General features: G+C 35.4%; 1 protein-coding gene across 3 annotated transcripts in view; it reads right to left on the bottom strand.

The window, feature by feature from the left end:
* Positions 1–217: 217 nt before the first annotated feature.
* SLC30A9 (solute carrier family 30 member 9) overlaps positions 218–26464 on the bottom strand; it is an 88605-nt gene continuing 62358 nt past the window's right edge. For all 3 annotated transcript variants that reach the window (XM_059162569.1, XM_059162559.1, XM_059162549.1), the window contains 8 exons: positions 24913–25048; positions 21895–21934; positions 20775–20846; positions 20209–20316; positions 17469–17634; positions 14919–15048; positions 12166–12279; positions 218–3754 (listed from right to left, as the gene is read on the bottom strand). In XM_059162569.1, coding sequence (XP_059018552.1) covers positions 3710–3754; positions 12166–12279; positions 14919–15048; positions 17469–17634; positions 20209–20316; positions 20775–20846; positions 21895–21934; positions 24913–25048 — 811 coding nt within the window. In that variant the 3' untranslated portion in view covers positions 218–3709. The remainder of the gene's footprint in view (positions 3755–12165; positions 12280–14918; positions 15049–17468; positions 17635–20208; positions 20317–20774; positions 20847–21894; positions 21935–24912; positions 25049–26464) is intronic.

The following is a 26464-nucleotide window of genomic DNA, read 5'->3' on the forward strand; positions in this document are numbered from 1 at the left end:
GATTGAGTTGTTATATTTTGGTATTGTAAAACCAGGAAACTTACAAACAAGGATACTCAATGAATAATAAATTCTGCTCAAAATTACAGGCATTTTAAAGGTAAAATGTGTCAATTTAGTTTACAGTTTAGTTCTTATTAGTACATGAGGTAAAGGAGGATTTAAGTTGATGAGACATTTATCAGGAAAGAAAAAAGAACAAACCCAAACTAAGAAGTGAACTGCTCTTACTTACATCTGACATTTATTAGGGAAAAAGCATCCTGAGGGGCTAGGGCCGTCTTAATCTGCCAGCAAAATCAGAGAGATGAAATACAGTATAATAAAAATAAAAATTTTCTCTTCCATAAAACCAAAGTCTAGAGATGCTACTAAACTTAATGCAAATATAAAGGCTGCCAGACCAATCTTCTACATAAATGCCTTCCAAATTTCCATTTCAGGCACAGGGATGAGGGATTTAAGGGAGACAAACTTTGAATCAACATTTTACCTTCAATTCTTTGCTTCACTGACTTCTGACAGTTTGGCAAATTGGGGGTCATCACATTTAAAAGAAATGCCAAAGCTTGACAAATGCAATCTAAGATAGTATAAATTCTAAATGCCTGTGCAATTTTCTGTAGTTTCTAGCATTCTACCTCAAAAAGTTATCAAATTTAAAACTTAAGTCATTTCCTTTAGATGGTGTAATTTTAGCAAAAAGCATTCTCCAAATTATGGGACAATTAAGGTAACACTAAAATCATATGCCCAAAATTCAAGTCTTATGCCATTTTGTTATTCAGGGTTATTTGGTGTGTGGGTAGGATGTATGTATGCAGAGATTAACTTTGTTTTTGAAGAAAATCTGAAAAATTTCCAGTCTAATCCTATCTCAGTTTCTTTAGTACACGTTCAGAAATCTCGCTCATTAAAATTGGATATTACTGGCCACCAAGATGGTCAACTTAAAAATAGGTCTCCATCCCTCATTCTCCTAACTGCCGTCATCTTAAAAATGTGCCACCTTACCCAGTTTGGGGCCTACTACTTACAGCTGATTGGAGGTCCATTCTCAGCGGGGACTAAAAACAGCGTATGTGTTCACCTTTGAGTTCCTGAGGTCAGCAAGTAGGAGTCAAGGGCTCTGACTGCTCTTCTCACTCTCCAACACTACTTTCACAATTACTTTATCACGGAAGCTATTTCCTTTGAAAAGATCAAGATTTATATGCTTACATGTTCAAATGCTATGAATGCATCATCAGGTCAAGACTTAAAATAGAATCATTAATTTAGAAAAACACAAAACCAAGAAACCTGAACAGATAGTCTCTTATTTTGAAAAAAAAAGAGGCCCAAATTCTCTGGTTTTAAAATTCAAACTGGACTCTAATTTAAAAGGAGAAAAAAAAATACAACAGAGCAGTGATAGCATACATTTTCACAGAAATACTCAAATTCTTAGATTATGCCATACGTCTTTATGTCAAATTATGTTAAACTTTACAATATTAGTACAGAACAAAAATGGAAAGAAAAGACAAACATAAGCTTTCTATTATTATTTAAGAACTGGCATGACTTCAATAAAAATCAGATTAGAAAACTCAATGAAATATCAGGAATTGGTTTCTTAGGGAATCCTTAAAAAATCTACCATTTAGAATAACTTGTGCACATCAACTGTAACATTTTTTTCTAAATGAGTTAATTACTCTCATGTAGCTATGTGAAGTTTTTCAGAGTAATTTTACTGGGAGGAAATTGCATGTACCTTCCCATATGACAGTGACATGGGACAAATGACAAGTGGGAACTAGACATTAGAAGTATGGAGTGAAGTATAATGGGTCAAAAACAGTTTAAAAAAAAAAGAAAGGGTAAAGAATTTGAAACCGTAAGAGAATCAAACTGTGTGTGTTACATGTGTATATGTATGTATATAATAATTTTGTATCTTCAAAAATAAAACTGGAATGTTATTTCACTTAAAATGTACATGCAAAATGCTTTGTAATGGTAAAAAAAAAAGTACACTTATGTAAATTTTCATAATTTTCCAATAAATGACATTCCTGGATCAAAAAACTACCATTACAACCCCTTTAACCAAATGTTTATTTTTTGTTTCCAGGATTACAATTTGCTGTGATTCATTAACCTCAATCTAAGTAAGTTTTTAGACACTGACCTCATACAGTTAGGTCCTTAGGTCAAACACTCACTTATCCAGCAAAAGAAATCACCCAGCCATCAGTCTTGCCTGGACAATTCTCTCTGCTACCTGAACAATTTAAAGTGCGTATGAGTTGGGTGTTTTTTGTTGTTGTTTTGCCTTTTTTTTTTTTTTTTTTTAAGATTTTATTTGTTTATTTGACAGAGAGATCACAAGTAGGCAGTGGGGGTGGGGGGGGAAGCAGGCTCCCTGCTGAGCAGAGAGCCCGATGTGGGGCTTGATCCCAGGACCCTGGATCATGACGTGAGCTGAAGGCAAAGGCTTAACCCACTGAACCACCAAGGTGCCCCAAGTAATTTTGATGAATGGAGACACAGCTATAGTTTTGCACTAAATTTCCATTACTGAATTGTATGCTTTTTCACCATGATACCTGATGATCACTAGAAAGCTACTTAATTACATAATGTTTTAGCCACATATTATGTTAAATGCCCATTTGTAACTGCAAAAAACTCATATTACAGACACACTATTGACTATGACATTATACAAAATCATGGCCACAAGTTTCTGCATAAGAAGAGATTTACTTCTCTTTCTCTTAAAGCAAGAAATACCCCACGGTTCAGATTTACATGAGTAGTGCCTTTTTAAATAAATTAAAAATAAAATGCTGTCCTGTCTGCAAAATTATAAATATTTCTAGTCCATTTTACAGAATGTTAAAATGCTTATAAATGCATTACCTCCTAGTAAATACACATTATGGCACCAAAGCCAGTGAAAAACATGAAAACAAACAAACAAAAACAGCCATCAAACTGGCCTATGGAAACATCTAGGGTTATTTTGGATCTCCTACACTGGAAAAATTAAACTAAAGAAAGAAAAAAAGTTAAGGAGACATAGAAATTTTACAAAATGGCAACTACTATAGCCTATGAGTGGACTGACATGTCTTCCTTCAATTCAGTAACTAAGCCATTTCTGGAATGAACATTTGTGGATAACTCGGTTAGGAAAGTGTTCCTCTTAGTGCTCAGGGCAGAATTATGTAGAAATAATTCCCACATTCTGTAAGAAAAAAAACAAAAACACAGAGTGACTGTTTAAAAACCAAGATTTAGCCAGGATGTTCAAGACTGATGGGTTTTGATGGAGTGAAATCTTCAGTGGTCATAAAATTAAAAATTATAATCCTATGGATGTTGTTTATTCTTACCAATGTGAAGAAAGGAAACATGATTGCAAGGTACAATACACCCTGATGGGGTAAAATGAAAAATTATGAACAATTTAGACAACTAAAATGTTCTCTACTGAAACATAAAAACAAGATTTCCAAATTGATTCAACTTGTAATATGTCTCTCAGAAATATGAAGTAGTATTAGTTCTGTAGACTGCTGAACTGCCCTTCACATTAAGTATTTCCTCCATCTTAATAAAACAGCTTCTGAGTAGCATGGACTCCTTCGATGTGGGAGAGCAGGCTCACCAAACTTGTTTCCAAGGCTTCCTTCCAAGGCGATTCATTCCATCAAATCTATAATATCTCCAAATCCACATGTCGCACTTCAGGATTTCGTTTCTGGAAGGAAAAAATCACCACCACATTATTCATAACATAAGAGAATTTTGCTTCCTTTTATTCCTTTAGATCACTAAAGCCACTGAAACCATATGGTCAAACAATTTCTTGGTAGTATGTTAGCAAGATAAAAATCAACAGAGGAATATTACACACTATGAACAATATGGTATTGCAAAACTTCCACAATATACTCATTTGGGGTAAAAAGAAAAATCACTGGAAGACAATAATAATAATAATAATCAGAAGAAATAATCTGAAAGAAAATAAAATATTCACTTATTCTATATATGTTAGCAATGAGCCATATAGTTTAGGGCCACACACTGTGCTAGAAAGTGGAACTATGATCATTAAATAAGCCTGTTCCTGACCTTGAGAGACTCAGTTTAGCCAGGGAGCCAAGTATATCAATAACCATCTACGAGCCAGCGCATTAACATTAACAATAATGACAGTTAACACTGAGGGGTAGTTACTTTTGTTTGGCCAAGTACTGTGCTAAGGAAGGGGCTTCACATGCATGTGTGTGTTTTAAAGCCCTCTACTAACTCAATCATTTCCATTTTCCATGGGGGAAAACAGAAGTCTGAAGAAATTAACTAGCCTGCCCAAACTTAAGGAGCTAGAAGTGAGCGACGAAGCCAGGATAGATTCCAGACTCCAAGCTCTTAAGCATTACAATGTACTATGATGCTAACTCTGGGAACAAAAATGTCAGGTCTATTACTTTAACTCGTGAGGTCCAGCAAGACTTCACTAAGGATGTAATATCTAAACAAGACTTGAAAGTAGTGACTTTTCTAGAGAGATGATGAAGAGGACCAGACAGCAAAGTCAGGGAGCCCAAGAAGCATGCACTGGCAGCATGGTACAGTTAGCCACAGAAGTTGCAGTGAGGGTGTCTGGGTGGCTCAGTGGGTTAAAGCCTCTGCCTTTGGCTCAGGTCATGATCCCAGGGTCCTGGGATTGAGCCCTTCGTCGGGCTCTCTGCTCAGCAGGGAGCCTGCCTCCCCTCCTCTCTCTGCCTGCTTCTCTGTCTACTTGTGATCCCTGTCTGTCAAATAAATAAATAAAATCTTAAAAAAGAAAAAAAAGAAGTTGCAGAGTGGGTAGGATCAGTAAGGAGGCAGGAAAGGCACGCAGAAACCAACTTGTGAAAAATCTTAAATGCTAACTTAAGGACTTCATTTCACTAACAACAGAAAATATCTTTATTATGGGCCTACTCTGTGCCAGGCACTGAAGTATGTAGCAATGAAGAGGAAACAAACGGTACTTGTTTTCGATGAACTCTTGTCTGGTGAGGAAATGCAGGTAGGTGAGCAGGCAATTTTAACAGACTGCTGCTACTTGAAGAGCAAGGCAGAAAAAATGAAGAGAAAAAATGGGATTTTACGAGTACAAAAAGGAAGGACACCTAACTCAATCTGTGGGGTAATTTAAAAATGTAGTAAGATGGAACAGAATGACATTGTGAAAAGGGAGAGCAGAGAGAATGTATAAAACTAATTATATACCTTACATCTATTAAAGAGGAAATAAATAATGTTTAAATCATGAGGAGCTTAAGACTTTCATATAGAAATATGGTACAAAATATAAAAAATATTAACATGGTTATCTCTGAGCCAAAGGATTGAGGATGGTGAGACTGGCTCAGTTGGGAGAGCGTGTGACTCTTGATCTGGGGGTCATGAATTCGAGCCCCACGTTAGATGGAGAGATTACTTAAATAAATATTAAACAAATGGATAGATAAATCAACATGGGAGGAAAAACTCTTCTAAGGGATTCTGATAGTCAATCAGGATTAATAATTCCTAACTTAAAAAAAAAATAATATCCTAGGAACATTTGCATATTCCCTGTATTAAAGGAATTTGAGTATAAAGACAAAAATCTGATGTAATACTGGAATTGAGCTCCAGTTAGAGCATTCTACTGAGTGTACACTGAGATTTTTCTTATAACTAGTTTTGTTCAACTATACTTGAGGGTTCTTTCCTCTTGGATCTTAATGCAAGAATGGCCAGGGCCCCCCCAGACACAGGTGTACCCTTTTGTTCTCAATGCTCTCTTTACCTTAAACTATTTGCTCTATTTAGAATTCCCTAAACTCATTAAAGAACGAAAAAGATTTCCTTTTCCTCAAAGAGAAATGAAACTCAATTTTATTTTCCCTTCCCAATCCTCCCTAACCATCCTAATATGACTTGAAAAAGTTTAGCTATTAATGAAAAATTTGAAAATATTCTATCTAAAAAAACACTATGTAACAAATGTGTACCAATAAAAATTTAATCTCAAGAAAAAGTAAAAAGCTGATGTAGTCTGTTTTAAAATCAAGTTTTTAGAGAGAAAACTATCAAATTCCTAAAATTTAATGTGCCAAATACAAAAAGAAACACACAATATATTTGCTGAATGAATGAATGAAAAAAAATAGAATATCCTTAAATTTTAATATTTAGTGACTAATAAGAGATCATGTACATAGCAGAAACAATAAATTTTGTTAAATAGAAACGAAAATCAATAAGTGGTGTTCAACTTACAATTTTCATTCATTTTTTTCAATACTTAACTTTTTAAAAAGATTTATTTATTTATTTGAGAGAGAGAGCACGAGCAGGAGGGGCAGAGGAAAGGAGAGAGAATCTCTCCGTCTCACATCAAAGCCTGATGTGAGGCTCGATCCCACGACCCCGAGATCATGATCTGAGCCACCAAAAGTCAGATGCCCAACAGACTGTGCTACCCAGGCATCCCTCAACAAATATTTATTGATTTATTATGTCCTAGCCAGTATCCAACTTGAACATTTTGCATACCACAAATTTATTTCAAAACTCTCTATGGAGAGATGAAAACCACATTGTATAACTTATTTTGCAATGCTGCAGACTCAAGAAAATGCTATAAGAGCATGCAATTCAAGAAGCAAAAGATGGACTAAAGAGCAGAACATTTAACTGGAATACTACTTATTAGGAATTTGCAAATACTATGGCATCTTCCCACTAAATTAATTCCCAACAGAACTGTTGCCTCCCAAACACAAAAAAAACTTCATGGAGGGATAGGAGAAGAGTCTAGCCACAGAATGACATAGAGGTAGAACAAAAAAAAAAAATTAAATTAGCAGTTCAAAGAACTTCAAAATAAAAACAAAATATATTTCATATTTATAATATGGGACTTTATAAATTAGCTTCTATTATTCTTCATGCTATAGATTTTATGCCAAAAATACCATCCATTCTAATAATGAGATCGATGGCATTACTCAAAAGAGATGGCCATACTGCTAAATTTTATCACTGAGGCTGATCTTCCAAAATAATTGAATAATTATTAAATTTAAACCTAGAAGGCAACCAAGCTTAGATACGAAAAAGAAAGAAATATGCCAAAGTTTCAGTTTTCAAAAGAAAATCAGCTATTTTTCCTAACAAGAAACAAGAATTAAATTCATGCACTCTGTTGGTTTGGTGCCTCAACTATGAAGAACTTTAAGATAAATTAGGGAGATCTGGGTGGCTTAGTTGGTTAAGCATGTGCCTTCAGCTCAGGTCATGATCCCAAGGTCCTGGGATTGAGTCCTACATCAGGCTCCCTGCTCAGTGGAGAGCCTGCTTTTCCCTCTATCCCTCTCCCCTCTGCTCATGCTCTCTATCTCTCTTGCCCTCTCTCTCACTCTCTAACAAATAAATAAATAATATCTTTTTATTTTTATTTATTTATTTTTTCGACAGACAGAGATCACAAGTAAGCAGAGAGGCAGGCAGGCAGAGAGAGGGAAACAGGCTCCCCACCGAGCAGAGAGCCCAATGCGGGGCTCGATCCCAGGACCCTGGGATCGTGACCTGAGCTTACAGCAGAGGCTTTAACCCACTGAGCCACGCAGGCGCCCCAAATAATATCTTTTTTAAAAAAGATAAATTACACCTTATTACCTTAGTCAGAGAGGTTTTCAACTTAAAGGTATAAGTTAACTTCGTTTCCTGGTTTGAGAGACTTATATTTCAAAAACACGTACGGATTAGTTTAGTCTCTTAAAGATTTAATAGCTTCTAATTAAAGCACACAGTTAGCTAGACAAAAATAATAAATTTACCTGATTGTGATAAAAGTAAATATAAGAATGACCAATTTGTTAACTCAAACCTGGTTTCTGACTTATTGTTCCTATTAAAGATAAAATAAAGATTTAGTCTAAAAGTCCATTATTTTATCCATGTCAGGGAAATAAAAACAAACAGAATGGGAAAAGCAAAGATTATTTAGTCTCATTTCACCCTGCACAAAAATAGTCACCTGGCATTATGTTTAGAAAAGTGATTTTTCAAAGTGTGGCCCAAAGATCCTGAAACCTTTTCTTTCTTTTAAAGATATGTCTGTTTGTTTTATTGAGAGCGTGTGCACACACTTGAGAATGTGCACGAGCAGGGGGAAGGGCAGAGGGAGAGGGAGAAGGAATCTCAGGCAGACTCCACGCTGAGTGCAGAGCCTGGACGCTAACTGGGACACCGAGCTCAATCTTACCACCCTGAGCAGAAATCAAGAGTTGGTCGCTTAACCAACTGAGCCACCGAGGAACCCCTGAAACTTTGTCAAGGGGGCTTCCAAGGTCAAAACTATTTTCATAATAACCACTGATGTTATTTGCCTTTACTAGGCTGGTATTGGGTGCCTGGGTGGCTCAGTTGGTTGAGCAACTGCCTTCGGCTCAGGTCATGACCCCGGACTTCCAGGATCAAGTCCCACATCGGGCTCCCAGCTCCCTGGGGAGCCTGCTTCTCCCTCTGACCTTCTCCTCTCTCATGCTCTCTCTCACTCATTCTCCTTCAAATAAATAATAAACTATGCTGGTATTTCCTCTGATGACATATCAAAGCAATGGCAGATAAATCTGATGGCATCTTTGCACAATTTAAGGCAACTGGCACCAAACCAGACAGTCACTGGGCTTCTTTATTGTCAGACACGTAATTTAAAAAAAAAAAAAAAAAAAAAAAGCCAGTTTCACTTTAGAATGCCCTTCATGATCAGGGTGCCTGGGTGGCTCAGTTGGTTAAGCATCTGATTCTTGATTTTGGCTCAGGTCATGATCTCAGGGTCTTGGGTCTGAGCTCCCAGTCGGACTCCGCACTCAGCACAGAGTCTGCTTGGGATTCCTTCTCTCTCTCTCCCTCTGCCCCTCCCCTCACTCACATTCTCTTTCTCTCTAAAATAAATAATATCTAAAAAACAAAATGTGGGGCGCCTGGGTGGCTCAGTGGATTAAGCTGCTGCCTTCGGCTCGGGTCATGATCCCAGGGTCCTGGGCTCGAGTCCCACATCTGGCTCCTTGCTCAGTGGGGAGCCTGCCTCTCTCTCCGCCTCTGCCTGCCTCTCTGCCTGCTTGTGTGCTTTCTCTCTCTCTCTCTTTCTGACAAATAAATAAATAAAATCTTTAAAAAAAAAATAAAATAAAAAAACCAAAATGTCCTTAATGAAAAAGTAAATACCCTTCATAAAGTAGTAAAAACATTGGTTTACTAAACCTCAACCCTTGAGAATATTTTTTAAAATGGTCTGTGAAGCATCACCTGGATGGCCCAGTTGGTTGAGCCACCGACTTGGTTTCAACTTGGGTGGTGAGGCTCAGGGGGTGACTCTGGGGCTGGGGGATCCACCTTTGGTGGGCCCTGCATTCAGCACAGTCGGCTTGAGATTCTTTCCCTCTCCCTCCCCTTCTGCTCCTCCCCACACTTGCACTTGCTCATGCACTCTTGTTCTCAAACAAATAAATATAATCTTTAAAAAATAAATAAGATATTCCATGACAAAATGGAAAGTGTTTCGAAAGCCCCTCTGCTTCTGAAGTCTCACAAGGAAAAGCGCCTCTGTGACTGCTTGAATTATGGGTTGAGGGAGATGCTTTTTAATCTAAACACCATTTAGGGGCTCCTGGGTGATTCAGTTGGTGGAGTATGTAACTCCTGATTTCAGGGTTTAAGAGTTCAAGCCCCACACTGAACATGGAGCCTACTTTAAAAAAAAAAAAAGGTGAGCTTATCTAAAACCCAGTTTTACTTGAAAGAAAAACTAACAAACTATGATTATTCAAATTTGGGTATTTGGCAGAGATCTTCTTTAAAAGTGAACAAAATAAATTTGTTACTTCAAGGAAAACAATAATATTTGTTGCTAATGGTAAAATGCAAGGTTTCTAATGAAAATCAGAATACTGAAAAACTTCTATCTTACCACTACGACCCCGACAGCTTCCCAATACTTAGAAATATATCACCATTTGAAAGATATGTACAAATTCAGTGAATCAGTATTTCTAACTGGCCAATTCATAACATTCCAGAATCATGCATGGGTTAAAAGATTCAAAGTACAAAGACAGACTAATAGATTTTAAAGTAATAGTGTATAGCGATAATTAATCATACCTAGAGAGACATCTGGCTTTGGCCCTTGGCTATGGGAGGTGATCTCTAGGCCCTTGGAATGCCCTGATTAATTTTGTCTTTATCTTTGGCCACACAGTATATGTTCTATATCCACAAGGGACTGGAGACAAAAAATGCGGGCTTTTCCTTGCAGTGGCCAGAGATGAAAGGTTGACCAGCCAAGCAGTCAACAAAGGAGCCCCAGTAAAATCTCTGGACACCAAGGCTCGGTTAAGCTTCCCTGGTTGACAATACTCTGTGCAAACTGTCACACATCATTGTCAGAAAATAACACTGTCCATGACTCCATGGGGAGAGGACAACTGAAACTCTGTGTTTAGAACGCTGTCTTATGTATCTCTTCCCTTGGCTAGTTTTAATCTGTGTCCTTTCACTGTATTAAATCATAACCATGAGTCTAAAGGCATTCAGTGGGGGTGTCTGGGCAGTGCAGTCAGTTAAGCACTCGATTCTTATTTCAGTTCAGGTCATGACCTGAGCGTGCTAAGATCAAGCCTTGAGTTGGGCTCCCCACTCAGTGTAGAGTCTGCTTGGGATTCTCTCTCCCTCTCCTGGCCATGCTCTCTCTCCTTCTCTCAAATAAATAATCTTTAAAAATAAATAAATAAATAAAAGCATTCAGTAAGTTTTGTGTCCTTTTCATGAATTATCAAACCTGAGGGTGACATGAGGAACCCCTTGAAATTTGCAACTGGTGTCAGAAATTAGGGTAATCTTGTGGACTGTGCCCCCTAACTTCACAAACAGTACGTGAAACTTCTCTGATACAGTTGAGGATTCCACATTGCAACTAAGCTTCAAGAGGCTAAGAGTTGTCAGGTATTGGTATCATATCCAAAAAGAGTATCACAATTATCTGAAAACACATTAAGAATACTTTTAAAGATTCTTCCCTTTTCCCTTTTCTTCTTATTCTTCAACCAAAACAATGGGATTATGACCTGAGCTAAAGGCAGAGGCTTTAACCCACTGAGTCACCAAGGCGCCCCAGTTTATTATGGTTTTTTAAATGAATATTTTTAGAGCTCTCAATTTTAATTTATGATTTAATAAATATCAATAAATATTAATTCAAATCAATAAAAGCTCTCTGGGTCCTGAATAATTTTTAAGAATATAAAGAATCTTAAAGATGAAAATATTTGAGAACTGCTCATCTACAAACTTGAGAATCATGTTGTAAACTATTATATTAACATAAACACAATCATATTATTTGAAGTGCTTCTATTACTCTGGTAACTAGAGTCTAAAAGAAAAAATAGTAAGTAGTGACAGAAATGCTGCCCTTCAATTTTTGTTATTTGCCTTCAGTGTTTAACAAACAGCAGCTGAAGAAAATGCACTGCCTTCAACAAGCTATGTATGTTCAAGATCATTTATAAGTTTTATTTTTTCCAATAACTTGAACTCAAGAGTCAATAAATGACAATTTGAGAATACTGAGAGTTTTAAAGATAGTCTTATCAGGTAATATTTCAGTAAAAAACCAATAGGTTGTAATGATCTCCAACTGAACAGAAGCAAAAAGAAAATATAAAATAATGACAGATGGAGTAAAAGGAAGATTGTGGATATTCAAGGTCACATTCTGTTTTTTCAAACTTTTGAAGAGAATCTAGTTTCCATTTCTCTAGAAACTTTCAAAATGCTTTTTATTTCAGAACAAACACAAAACCTTTAGCTACTTTAGAAACTAAGCAGGCACTATCGAATAGTGGTTGAAAGTACAGAATCTGGAACTGACCAATAAATGCCCAATTCCCTACTTCCTTGAGTAAATTACCCAACTTCCTTGAACCCAGTGATTTTTCTTGTTCACAACCACAAACCATGAGGTTACTGAGAGAAGTACACATATGATACAATCAGCACAGTGTTCTGACACAGAGTAAGTACTTAAGAGTCAGCATTATGATTATTATGATTACATCTTACTTTTAGTTCTTTCTCAAGTCTATCTACTTCAGCTCCTAAAGTATCAATAATGTTTTCTCCATGTTTAAGCATAAAGGTCTCTAGTTCTTCAGGAGTTTTCACTTCTTGAATTTCCTATAAAGAAAACAACAGGAAAACAAAATAACTTTTTAAAAAATCGTATTAGTATACCGATGAGTTCTTTAAAAAATTTTAACAAACACCATTAAATTTAGCAAAAAACTTTCACGCTGAAGGTGATGAACCACCTAGTTCCAAAAAAATTTAATTCAACAAAAAATTAAGTATAATACTTCACAAAGATAGCATTACAAAATTAGTGGGAAAAGAACAGACTATTCTTCAATAAACAGTGCAAGGACAATTCTTTTTCTATAGGAAAAAAAGATTAAACCTCTATCTCAGATCATTAAACAAAAAAATAATTCTAAGCGAATTCGAAAACTAAGGGTAGAAAACAAACCACAAAACATTTAGAAGAAAAAGGAATATTTTTATGATACTGGAATAAAGAAGTATTTCTCAAGCAAGATAATTAAAAGCCTAAAGAAAAAGATTGTAAGTTTTAAAAAACACAATAAACCTTCTGTCCAATAACAAAGTGAAATGGTTAACCACACAGTAAAAGATATTTGCATTTCATGGGGCGCGTGGGTGGCTCAGTGGGTTAAAGCCTCTGCCTTCGGCTCAGGTCATGATCTCAGGGTCCTGGGATCAAGCCCTGCATTGGGCTTTCTGCTCAGCAGGAAGCCTGCTTCCTCCTCTCTCTCTGCCTGCCTCTTTGCCTACTTGTGATCTCTCACTCTGTCAAATAAATAAATAAAATCTTAAAAAAAAAAAAAGCTATTTGCATTTCACAACCGAGGAAGGATCAGTGTCCAGCATATTAAAAAGAAAATGTTTATTAATTTTTCAGAATAAGAAATTAACTAAAAAAACAAGCAGTATAGGAAATCCCAATGGTCAATAAATTTAAATGTTTAATAACCTCACTGTTACTACGAGGGGGGGACAGAAATTATAATTACATATAAATCATCAGTTTCATATCTATCATAACGACAAAAATTTAAAACTGTCAGTATAATACCATCTAGTAAGAATGGAAGCAACAGAAACTTTGATGTACTGATGGTGGAAATTAAATTGACACAATTTGGAGCACAATCTGCCACCTAGGGAAGATGAAAGTAAGTTTGTTTTGTTCTGTTTTTAAGTAAGCACACCCAGCATGGAGCCCAACATGAGATGAAGACCTGAGCCAAAATCAAGAGCTGACATTTAACCAAATGAGCCGCCCAGATGCGCCAAGTCTAGCCCAACTATTTCAAATCTAGCTGTACAGTATCCTAAAGAAATTCTTACATGTCTGAACAGAAAACATAAGAGAATGCCATTGTGGAAATAAATATGCATCAAATGAAGACTGGATAAATAAACTGCACTATATTCATAGAATATCACATAGAAATTAAAATAAATGAACAAAAAAAAAATAAATGAACTAGACTTGTGTGTGTGTATGTGTGTGTATGTGTATACATATACAATAATATGAAGGAATTTCAAAACCATGCTGAGTTGTGTTTATTTTTTTTTTTTTTTAAGATTTAGCTATTTGACACAGAGAGATACAATGAGCGAGGGAACACAAGCAGGGGGAGTGGGAGGGAGAAGGAGGCTTCCTGACCAGCAGGGAGCCAGACGCAGGGCTCATCCCAGGACGCCAAAGGCAGAGGCTTAAAGACTGAGCCACCCAGGTGCCCCTCAAAACCATGCTGTTAAGCAAACTATAGAGGAAATCAGAATCAGATGGTATGATATCATTTATATCAATTTTGAAATATTCAAAATGTTACTATATACTTAGAGTGCTAAGAAAAATCTGTTGAAAAGTATAAAAACTGAATGGAAATGACTACTAAATTCAAGACAATTTTTAGTTCTAGGGATGGAGGAAGAAGAATAGATCTAAAAGGAGAAAACAAGGTCTTCACCTGTTTTTATAACAATTCATTTCTTTTTTGAAGATCCTAAGCAAACACAGTAGAATAAAATGTTAAGATTTGATAAAGGCAAGTGGTAATATAAAATGAACTTTGCACTGTTCATTATATTATCCTCTCAATTCTCTTTTAAATTTAATTCTTAATATAAAAGCATGGGATGTAGAATCACAGAGCTCTACATTCACATCTGACTCCATATTATGGCTCTGCAATTTTAGACAAGTTACTTAATCCTTCTGTGTCTTAATTTGCCTACATATAAAACTGAGTATTATTTCTTTACCTCACAGAGTTGTTGAGAGTATACTAGAAAACACATGTAAAACGCCTAGCCCATGACAAGCACTTGAATAGTACTTTGCTCCGCTGCTGTCTCCTCAGACCCACTCTAGAGCAAATAAAATGGCTGTCAGATTTTGGAACCCTAAGAAGTTGAAAGCAGAAGTAACTTTAAGACCTGTAAAAGTTTTATTTTGTTTACTTAAAAAGTAATTTTTCTGGGGCGCCTGGGTGGCTCAGTGGATTAAGCCACTGCCTTCAGCTCAGGTCATGATCTCAGGGTCCTGGGATCGAGTCCCACGTCGGGCTCTCTGCTCAGCAGGGAGCCTGCTTCCTCCTCTCTCTCTCTCTGCCTGCCTCTCTGCCTGCTTGTCATCTCTCTGTCAAATAAATAAATAAAATCTTTTTTTTTTTTAAAGTAATTTTTCTAACTTTGACAAGAAAACAATAAATACATAAACTTACCTGTAACATTTGGTCAAAATCTTGCTTTTCCAAATACGATCTTGTAACAACTCGTCCATCAAAATCTACTTCTGCCTTAAATCTTACTTTCCCTAATCCCAGATCTGTGGCTTTAACGTCATGAATTGCCCTGCAATGAATAACAATGCATACAAATTCATATATGCACACATATACATTTTAATGGCACAAAGTACAGAATTCTTATTTTTTTCCATCAGTGATGGACCAAGATGGCTTTCAGAGTATTCACCATTAAGTGCCATCTATAAATTCCCAAATGTCCATTTAGCTATTTGTGTGTAATGCCATACAAAGACGCAAACTTAAAAAATATTATTCTATGGCCTGTATTTACATGAATTGCATAGTTTGTGGATTAACAAAATGAACTCTAAATTGCTTTTCTACAATGTTGTAATTTTGTCTCATAATTCCTTTTCTTCAAAGCTTCTTTAGAAGTCTTCATACAATAGTGAAGCACTCTATTAGAATGAGGTTAGTGATGACTAACTAATTGGATCTGATATGGGGAATAATGAGCCAACACATACACACAATGTTTAATATGGTAGCAACTACATGGCAGGCATTTAATGAATGGAATTCAGGGAAGTAGATAAATTTACCTTACAGATTATAAAATAGCCCTAGAGGGGCCTAAGTGACTTGCCTAAGGTAATTTAGCTAGTTAACAGCAGAGGCAGGACTCACCTCCAGATCTTCAGACACCCATACTCAATGCTCCATTATACTATGCCTCCCAGAAATGTCCTAGTGTTGTAACTACTTTTCATCCCTTCTTCCCTAGCCCTCAGTAATGAATCTTCCTTAGAAAACTGTTGAGAAATTCTTTTCTTTCTATGATAACCACTATTAACATCTTTTCTTTATGGTATATATAAAATAACAAAATACTCTGAATCCTAGTGATATAGAAAGCTATAGGAAAACATGCCTAAATGAGCTTCAAATACTCAAAACATTTGACCCTAATTTCTGAGTGATCCTGAGCAAATCAGTAAATAGTGAGTCTAAAATTCTTTAGATAGAAATAAAAAAGCATCTTTATCAATGATTAAAGTATGAATGATTTAATACTTACAAAGTTATATATACCCAATGAATCAAAACTTGTCCAGATAGGCAAGAAGCTATATAATTTTTTCATTTTTAAAAAGCTTATCTACCTCAATCCTAACAAAATATTATGAATTTCATTATTGGACTAATACAGTATAAAATAATGTTCAGAGGGAAATTCATAACTGTAAAAGCCTATTTTTTTTTCAGATTTTATTTATTTATTTGACAGAGAGCGATCACAAGTAGGCAGAGAGGCAGGCAGAGAGAGAGCAGGAAGCAGGCTCCCTGCTGAGCAGAGAGCCCAATGCGGGAAAAGGATATTAACATGGATTAATCAAGTACTAAGCCTAATACTAATTCTAAGAATACTCAACTTCTAGTCTAATCTAATATGGTAACTACTTTTCCAGATTAAAAATATAGGGCTTAGAATATAAATCTAGTATTATTTTACTCATTTGTTTTACTGATTTGGATATACAGGTCATTCTTCAAAGACTTAAAGATTCTGGTTTTAAGGGGTGCCTGGGTGGCTCAAGTCTGTTAGGTGTTCAAGTCATGATCTCATGGTTGTGGGATCAAGCCCCGTGTCTGGGCTCTATGCTTGGAGGGGAGTCTGCCTGAGATTCTTTCCCTCTGCCCCTCCCCAATTTGTGTTTTCTCTCTCTCAGATAAACAATCTTAAAAAAAAAAAATCTGGTTATAACACAGAAGAAAAATACATTCTTTTAAAGTTTAACACATATGTAGCTAGTAGAAAATTGGGATTTTAAAGGCTTATTCCCTCCATGTCACTCTGAAACTTGAATTTCCTATAAAGTACTAATTAGAACTCTGATTCTGTTATCTCCTAAGTCTTCAGTTCTTCATTTTTTTCCCCCCCAAGGTGGGGCTGGAACTTACAACTCTGAGATCAAGAGCTGCATGCTCTACTGACTAAGCCAGCCAGATCCTCCTTCAGTTCTTCATTTTTACATCATTTAAAAGATAAAGATTGTAAAGAAAAACTTGTAAAATGAGCTAAAACAAAACGTCTATTTTCAAAAGGAGTATAACTTATATTCAATTTGATAATCACTTCCCCGTTGAGTAAAAATCTTCTTAAATTTAATATAGCAATTTGTAATTATAATACAAATACGAGGCAAGAGTAAATACAAAGGTTCCACGACAGTGGTTCTACGTTAAGGAGACAATCGCTTGTAAACTTCTGTTCCCACTACATTATCTAACTGTTCCTTATTTTAAAAGTTAAAGATATACAGAATTTAAAAGAAAACAGGGAGCTTCCTAAATGTTTTCACTTATTTTCTTTTAAGGTTACAAGTCTGAAAAGTCATAGATTAAAAAGTTCTATCTAAAAGTTAGGGAGACACAAACCCTTCCGGAAGTTTTTAAAAGCCAAGCATTTCTATTTCTTAGTATGTTTTGGAAACCTTAGCAGCATCACTGGAATAAGCTAACCTTACTGATGGGTCGTTCTCCAGGAGTTCAGTAAGCCGCTGTACTTGTTCTGGCTGGATGGATCGCCCTAAGAGCGCTTCCGTGTTGGTGTAGATGAGGAATGCTGAGACCATGCCTAATAACGTGCCCACACCCAAAGAACCTAGGCTGTCATACAGAGGATTACCTAAATAAAGGACAGGAGAAGTCAGTAAATTCACATTTTCTATTGTTTCAATAAGCTTTAGTCAGTAAAGAACCAGAATTAGTAAAACAAAGGACCTGAGATACATTCCTAATTCCTTTAATGACTTTCTCCTAATAAGTTTACTATACTACAAAATGGGGATGCTACATACGCTTCACAATACACAGGCGTATTATGTGGTTTAATTATTCAAGATCTAATTCTTGCATATGGTCATTACATGAGTTAGGGTTCAGAGCATTTTAGAGACATCATATACATACTACTAATATAACAAAATCCATTTCTTTTTAATGTATCAGTAGCACTTTTCCTGTCCCACGCTGGCAACACTGTGAGATCAACAGCTGAAAAGGGACCACTTTTTGTCTCTTATTCTTCTCAAGAGTCTGTGAGAGAATGAAGCCATACAAAAAATGATCTGGATCTCTCTTTTCATTTAACCAAGGATGATACATAGCTAGTAGCATTCCAGATACAAAGGGGAGAAGTTAATTTATTGCATGCTACAGATAACTTAGAGCAGTAGTCCTCAAAGTACAGCTATTTACCAGCAGCTGCAACAGCATCGCTTGAGAACTTGCTAAAAATGAAGTTCTTAGGCCTCACCTAAGACTTTCTGAGTCAGAAAGTCCAGAGTTGGGACCAACATTCTTGGTCTTCCCAAGCCCTCCAGGTGATTCTAAACTTTGCCTTACGTTGTTAGGTCTTAATTCTCTCCCAGAACCAGTGAGAAGAGTTGATTTATTATCTATGAATGTGTGGGTTTGTATTTACAAAACAGACATCCATAAATATATTTTAAATTTTTATAATAAATTTTACATACAAGGCTTTTATAATTAAGTCTTTTTATCCCAAAGATCAAATGTCAGTACTAAATTTAACTCTCTTAATGCCTGATAGAACATACATTTTACTAAAAAAAGAAGACAATTTACATACTAGTTTTAGTAACACTTAGACTATAACACTGAAAAAGTAAAAAAACTAATCTGTGCTAAGGTATTAAAAATGATCCAGTTGACTACAGGGTGTTAATCAGAGAAAGACAATTATCATATGATCTCCCAGATTTGAGGAATTTGAGAGGCAACATTGGGGTTTGGCAGGTAGGGAGGGAAAAAATGAAACAAGATGGGATCGGGAGGGAGACAAACCACAAGAGACTCTTAATCTCACCAAACAAACAGGGTTGCAGAAGAGAGGAAGGGAGGGGAGGCTGGTGGGCGATGGACATTGGGGAGGGTATGTGCTATGGTGAGTGCTGTGAAGTGTGTAAACCTGGTGATTCACAGATCTGCACTCCTGGGGCTAAAAATACATTATATGTTAATAAAAAATTAAAAATTTTAAAAAAAGAAGAAAAAAATGATCCATTTGTAAAATATAATCCACTAGGAGGCTTGTAATTAGAGTTCAAAATCAAATACTATTCTTTAAAAATCCAAATTTCCCTAATTATTATTTAAAAATATACATGTATAAATAATCCTATAGAAAACAGAAATATTAGTGGGAAAGTATTTATTTCTTGGCATGTTATTTAATTTAAATGAATTAATTTAACTAATTAAAACAATGTAAAACTCTCAAAACAAAAACTTATGTAAGTTTGATTTGACTACTTTTATTATTATCCAAAGGAAAATAATCTATTAATAGATGACTTATCATCAAGTGACACTTTCCTTAAGCCTAAGATTTTGCTAGGTGATAATCTGTCTAAGAAATGTCTAAAATGGTAAGGTCAACCAGAAAAACACTCAGAACTTTTAGAAATATTCTGGATCACAGTGAATATCAGAGAACGCTGGTTTAGTCTTGAGATGTACATTTGAAATGAGTAAGACTCATTCATATTTCAGGTATTTTAAGAAACATGCAGAACTGTGGAAGCTCATCACCTACAATTACTTCAAACGTGCAAAGACAAACGGATAAGCATGGAAGAAGTTCCATTCCAAGAGAGTTCCATCCTCAGAAATGGAATCTTTTCATACTACATGGTCCTTTTGTTTTAGAAAATAAAAATGATTTCTCTGTCTTCTCACTGGCTTGTACTGAATTGTTCTGCAAATTAACTAGCTACCAAAATGAGGATAAAATCAACTAGAGAGTCTGGGAAACAGGAAAGCAACAGCAGTTATTATTGGCACTAACAGTGGAAGACAAGTGAAGAAGAGCTACAATATATATTTATTTACAATTTTAGGGTTTATAAAGTTCTCTCCCACATATTAATAAACCTTCAAGGTCACTAGGCCAAATATTATCAATACTTATTAGGCTCAGAGTAGCTGCATAATTTATTAAGGCAAAGGTTTAGCACATTAGAGAAATGCTCTAACAACAGCCTTCTTTATTTCTGAGAGAGAACTCTGAAGGCTTTTATCGTCTTATCTGTCTTATACAAATACAGGATCAGCGTGGAATTAGCGTTTAACCATCTATTGGTTTAAAGTTATTCAATGATATAAAAGAAAATACACACATATTAGAGAATTATTTAAGTAGTACAAATAAATCACCTGTAACTTAAGAAATATTTACCTGTTATAGAAGTAAGGCCCATACACGTAGCTGCTATGGTCACTCCCAAGACCGCTGCAGTATCCTCCAGTAATATAACATTTGTACTAGGATCACGACTTTCCATTACTTAATCATTGGGGTAGAGACAAGAAAAGAAACTTTCTGAAATCCCAATCTGATACTATCATGTAACATTTTAATAAGTATCTATCTCAAATTAAGATAAAAATTAAGATTAAAAAATGTATGAGATCCTGATTTTAAAAACCCTGTTCAATGTAAACATAATTGATTAGTTTAAATGCTGACAGTAACTGAAATTTAAAGTCAAATTACTTTCTCTGGTTATAAAAAGATGTATAGAAAAACTGTAGGTCACTTCAGTTAAAATCCAAATATAAAGTATTCATGTTCCTATCACATTACATTTCTCTTTTTAAAAGAGATGATATATAATGTAAGAGCCACACAGAGAAGACATCAAGATATATTTTGTACACCCCTATAAGGAAAAAGCAATAGTACTGGGCAATTTTAGAAAATAAAGGAGATGAAGTAAAGCACCTGGCTTCTAACATACATACCATATTTATAAAATGACATTCCTTTGGCCCGAGCACTCCTACGAAGTTCATTTACAGCAACAAGAAGTGTTGCTGAAAGAAAAGCATTCATATCAGCAAGAAAAAAACTGCATGCCTCCAAATTTTAAAGACGGCATCTCAAAATAAATCGGTACAACACTTTAAATAAACGCCAGGGTTGTCAATAAAGGAAAGTTCTATATTAACTAGTCACTATCAAGATTCCAATTATTGTTAAAACGAAAGGAATCCCATATTTCTAAACCGTAATAATTTAAATATCATTACCACCACCTTAATGACCTTAATTTATTGGACAGCACTAGTTTTAGGCACCACACTAAACACACTTTTGATCCTTCTGACCTTTTGAGACAGTGGTGTTATCACCATTTTACAGACTGTCAAAGATTAAGGGAACACAGGATTGGAAATGACAACGTATGGGAAGTAAGCACACTATGAACACAGCAATGAATCAGGCAGTTTCCTACATGATGTAGTACTTCTCTGTCATAAAACTTGCTACAGCTGAAACCTGCAGAAACCTGGAAATATTTTATTGCAAAGAGTCAGCTTTCTATGATTAACATTACTAAAACCTTCCCAAGGTTTTATGTTTTAAAAAATTTTATTTATTTGTGAGAGAGTGAGAGTGAGCGAGAAAGAAAAGTAGAATACAAGCCAGGGGACAGGCAGAGGGAGAGAGAGAAGCAGACTTCCCGACTTCCCACGGAGCAGGGAGCCCAATGCAGGGCTCAATCCCAGGACCCTGAGATCACAACCTGAGCTGGAAGCAACTGCTTAACTGACTGAGCTACCCTGGTGCCCCATTAAAAGATGATTTTTAAAAATTCAATATATAGGTATGTTTTTAGGCTCCATTCCAAATGTTCTGAGGGTTATGATTAAGATACTCAAGAGCAAAATAACAGCTTTTCCCTTGCCCACATCCATTAGAGGAATAACATAGTACATTATACAAAGAACTTACTCCCTCGAAGTAGATTCCTATTTCCATAGTTTTTCTTTAATCAGTGGAATTTAGCAATTTATAAAAATGAACTGCTGAATATATATTACTAAATTAAGAATAAAGAGATACTATAACAGTACATACCTCCTTCAGATGCTAATGATCCCGCTAAAATACAATATGCCTAGAAAATAAGTATTAAAATAAGGTGTAAGTTAATATTTCATTAGAGAATCACAATGATTCATGCATACAGTTTATAATGTTTAAAATGCAACACAAATTTAAATCCTAGCCAGATAAGAATCGTGATGCGAGACAGCTCAAATGAAGGCAAGGAAATAGATGGTATATCTTCATAAAAGGAAAAAAATAAAAGTTAAAAATCTGATGGTCATCTCATTTTTTAAGGCTTAGAAGAGTAATCTGTCCACTCTACAGAATGTTATACCATGACCTAAGTTAAAATCATAACATAAGAGATGAAAAAATTAGTATAAAAATTTTTCTGAAGTTCAACACAAACATTTGAAATCTGGGGTATGGATACCAGGATATAGTAAGATCCATTCCCACAAACCATAAGAGACCCTTAATCTCAGGAAACAAACCTAGGATTGCTGGGGGTATAGGGGAGGTGGGATAGGGTGGCTGGGTTATGGACATCGGAGAGGGGATGTGCTATGTGAGTGCTGTGAAATGTGTAAGGCTGATGATTCACAGACCTGTACCCCTGAAGCAAATAATACATTATATGTCAATAAAATATAAATAAATAAATAATCCTTCCCTCTCTGAAACTCAAAAAGAAAGATCCATACACATAACTATGTAACTTCTGTTCTGGAGTTTGTCTGGATGCCCAGTACCAGAAAGATAAGCAGTTATAAATAGTAATCAATTTGGGATTACATCATCTTCCACGCAGTAACAGGACACACTTGAATTAAATAAAGAATCGCAAAAAAGCTTTAAACCAAGAGACAACCTAGCAACTTGAATTTTTTAGTTTCAATGAAATTCAAACGAAACATATGTAGAATTTTCAGCATTATCTTTTTGGAACCCTGGGTTTCCCTGAAATAGAAGTTTGGAAAATTCTGAGCCTCATCTAATACTCTTATAATTCTGTTAAGGAAACTGAGATGTCCTAGGGCTATGTGATTCACTTGAGTACATAGAAATGATACCAGGGTAAGAACTAGAATATGGGTTTTCCAGTCTCAATTCTAGGCTCTCTCTACTGAATGTTACTGCCAACCTATAATAGAATTTGAACAGCTTAACTGCCCAATAATTTTTTTAATCCTTCTATCTCCTTCCTGAAAGGATTTAAGAACATTTATCACCCAATAAAGGGAAACAGCATATCCCAGCAAAAGATTTCAATACTTAATAAACATAAACTGGTCTATGGTACATTGAATTTATTAACTGAAAGTCATAGTCTTATGTAACCTCATTTAGCTGCAAAAAGACTGAAGAGCCTCTAAGAGTTTTTTTTCTTAATAGGCTCCACACCTACCATGGAGCCCAGCGCAAAGCTTGAACTCAGGACCCTGAGATCAAGACCTGAGCTGAGATCAAGAGTCAGATGCTTATGTGGCTGAGCTACCCAGGCACCCTGAGCATCTAGTAGGTTTAAAACTTATATGCAATTGAAAATTTAACTAATTTTCATTAACCACTTAGTCTCTGTGAAGTAATACAGATGAATACTATTAGAATGAGGTATCTATAAAGCGGCTGAGCATTTTCAGAATGGAGGAAAAGATGTTCAATGAGATTCATTCCAATTGAGAACAAATGAGGGTGTAAGTACTCCCACATTCCAAAATGAGGTGCTACACCATCTCTTCAGGCTTTGCGTAGAGAATGCCCAGCCCGATTTTACAACTCCTAGCTCCATACCACTTACCCATGAGGAAGAGCTAAGGTTAAGGCTAAAAGTGAAGAATTCTTTGAAGAAAGCTATTAAGCCATTAAGATTGTTCAGAAAGCTGGATGTGTGTCCCTAGTGTTTAGAAGAGAATACAGTGAACTATGCCTAATGCACATATAAAAATAAATTTATTGACAAGTCTACTGATACAGATTGTGTCAACAGAGTAGATGATTACATCTGAAAAACAAACAAACAAACAAACTGCACTCTCCCTGAGAGGGTAATAAAGATGCCTGTTTTACCACACAGGGCCCAAGGAGAACTCTGAGTAAGAGTCTCTTAAAAAGAGATCAACTGCCCAAAGAGCCTTCTGGAAAATGCAAGGCAACCTCAGCAGAAAGAGTCTGGAACTACATCGTAAGATGCAGAAGCTAAGAGGGGATGTCACATGACCAATCTGTGCTTGTCAAAGGAGCTAGAGTCAGAATGGCCACACAGGGTAATTATCAGGAAGGCTCCAATGAGAGAAAAAAGCAGCTTTAAGCATCCACAAAGGCCAGAGGAAACCAATGCAAAATGATGCTGGTGCCGGTAAAGTAGTACTTTTCTGTCTTCTGTCCCTACCTTTGATGCTGCCAGAGGCAAGCTCAGGAGTAAGAGAGAAGGGCAGAAGCCCTAGCTAGGAAAATCTAGGTGACCATGCTCCCATCCTCCCATTTCCCCAGTACAAGCTTCCTACCTACATGAGTGGAAAAAACATCTTTAAATACAACAATTCCAACTTATGACTATCTTGTGGCACTGGATGTTTTAAATCCTGACAGATGATTCTTGGGACTAAAAATGAACAGAGATCTTCTTGTTCTTCAATATAACAAGAAATTAATGGAACTGCCCAAGATTTTAAGCCAGGAGTCAGTATTTAATGATTGTACATAAAGAGTTACTCTTTTTTTTTTTTTTAAGATTTTATTTTTACATAATCTCTATACCCAACGTGGAGCTTGAACCCCCAACCCTGAGATCAATAGTCGCACACTCCACCAACTAAGCCAGTCAGGTGCCCCTGTACCTGTAGAGATACTCTTGTTCAACATCATTGAACCGTATGAATTTAGAGGTCATGTGTACTCATGTTCTAAAAAACACAACTACAGACACATAACCCTTAATTAGAGTCAAAAAGGCATATGTTAGTCCCTTTCTTTAACATCAATATGACAAAGGCATTCTCCCATACTTATATTACTTGAAAACTGACAGGGAAAAAAGATTACCCATAGAAGGGATTCCATTGGTTGAGGATTAAGCAATCCCATGATTCCGTGGTACCAAGATAATCCTGCACCCATCATGAAAATACCAACACCACTAATTAGCGAAGCAATATAGCGCATATTTGAAAATCCATACCTGAAAAATAGAAAAAAATTGTATACAAGAAATACAAATCATTTTACAATATATGTTAAATAAGCCAATGAAAAAGAAAATAAAAAATTTCTTATAAAGATGTTTATGGTTTTATATTAAAATAAGTGTATCAGTTATATTATTTAATATTAAAATGTAAGTGTATCAAAGTTAAAATGTAACTTCAATCAGAAAATAACATATAAAGGCAAAAAAACCTGCAAGATCTTTGAAAATATAGAAAAACAGAGTGAATATGACTGAATTCAGGTATTTGCTAATCCCTTTTCCAATAGTATGTTTTGATTAAATACAGTCAATTTACTATTATGCACAAATACTGATAAAATTAATCTTTTTAAAAATGCATTCAGGTGCTTAATGGAGAGGATGACATTTAAATTACCCTGTAATACAGTTTCTAACTGAACATTTGGTCTTCTTGCCTATAATTAGATGTTGGATACCTGGGGCTGGTTCTGAATAGTTTAACACACTATTAACTTCTAACTATTATTATTAGGACTATGAGCTTCAGTTTTCTGGGTGTTTTTATGGCAAGTTTTTTTTTTAAAAGTCTCATTTATTTTTTAAGAATCTTTGGTCAATATGTGTATTATCTTCTATTATTGTATGTACCAATAAAATACTGAGTTTTAAGAAGCTCAAAAACATGACATACTTTATGAGGAAAGCAATCACTCATCAATAAAAATATTTCCTGGGAAATTTACTCCCAAAGCCAAACTCTGTGGCACCCTTCTGGCAGATGCAAATTTAAACAACAGGTCTTAATTAAAACTGCTTTTTAAAATTATTTTTGCAAATATGTAGTAATCTTGCCATAGGGAATTCTGTTTATAGATGTGAAAATGTTCTACTGCTTGATTTAGAAAAACTTACTTTCTCTAAATGTTCCCTCAAAGTAAAATAGGATATATATATTTATATTTATTTCAGTTAAAGTAAATTAAGATCTAAATTAAGTTCTATTACTTTCCTTCTCTATGTTTTCAAAAAATTGTAGGTTCTTATTGAAAATTTTAACTATGTAGATCTTCATCATCCCATATTAGTCATCAGCCACAAAATGCTATTTAAATTAAAGTTAAACAATAAAAATTGAAATGTAGTTCTTTACACTAGCCACATTTCAAATGCTCAACAGCCACATGTAGCTACTGACTATCATACTGGAGAGATATAAAATACTTCCATCACTACAGAAAATTCTATTGAGCAGCACTAAACAGATTGTTGAAAATACCTTAAAAAGAAATCTTCACAACCTAAAACTGTAAAATTTTATCCTGTTTTTAAAATTTTGGTGTATAAAACTAATCAGAAAAAAATTCTTTTCTTGACACAGTAAAATACTATAATGATGTTAATAAGTAGATAAGAAAACTAGTTGTT

The sequence above is a fragment of the Mustela lutreola genome, chromosome 1 (assembly GCF_030435805.1).
Source record: "Mustela lutreola isolate mMusLut2 chromosome 1, mMusLut2.pri, whole genome shotgun sequence".
NCBI lineage: Eukaryota > Metazoa > Chordata > Mammalia > Carnivora > Mustelidae > Mustela > Mustela lutreola.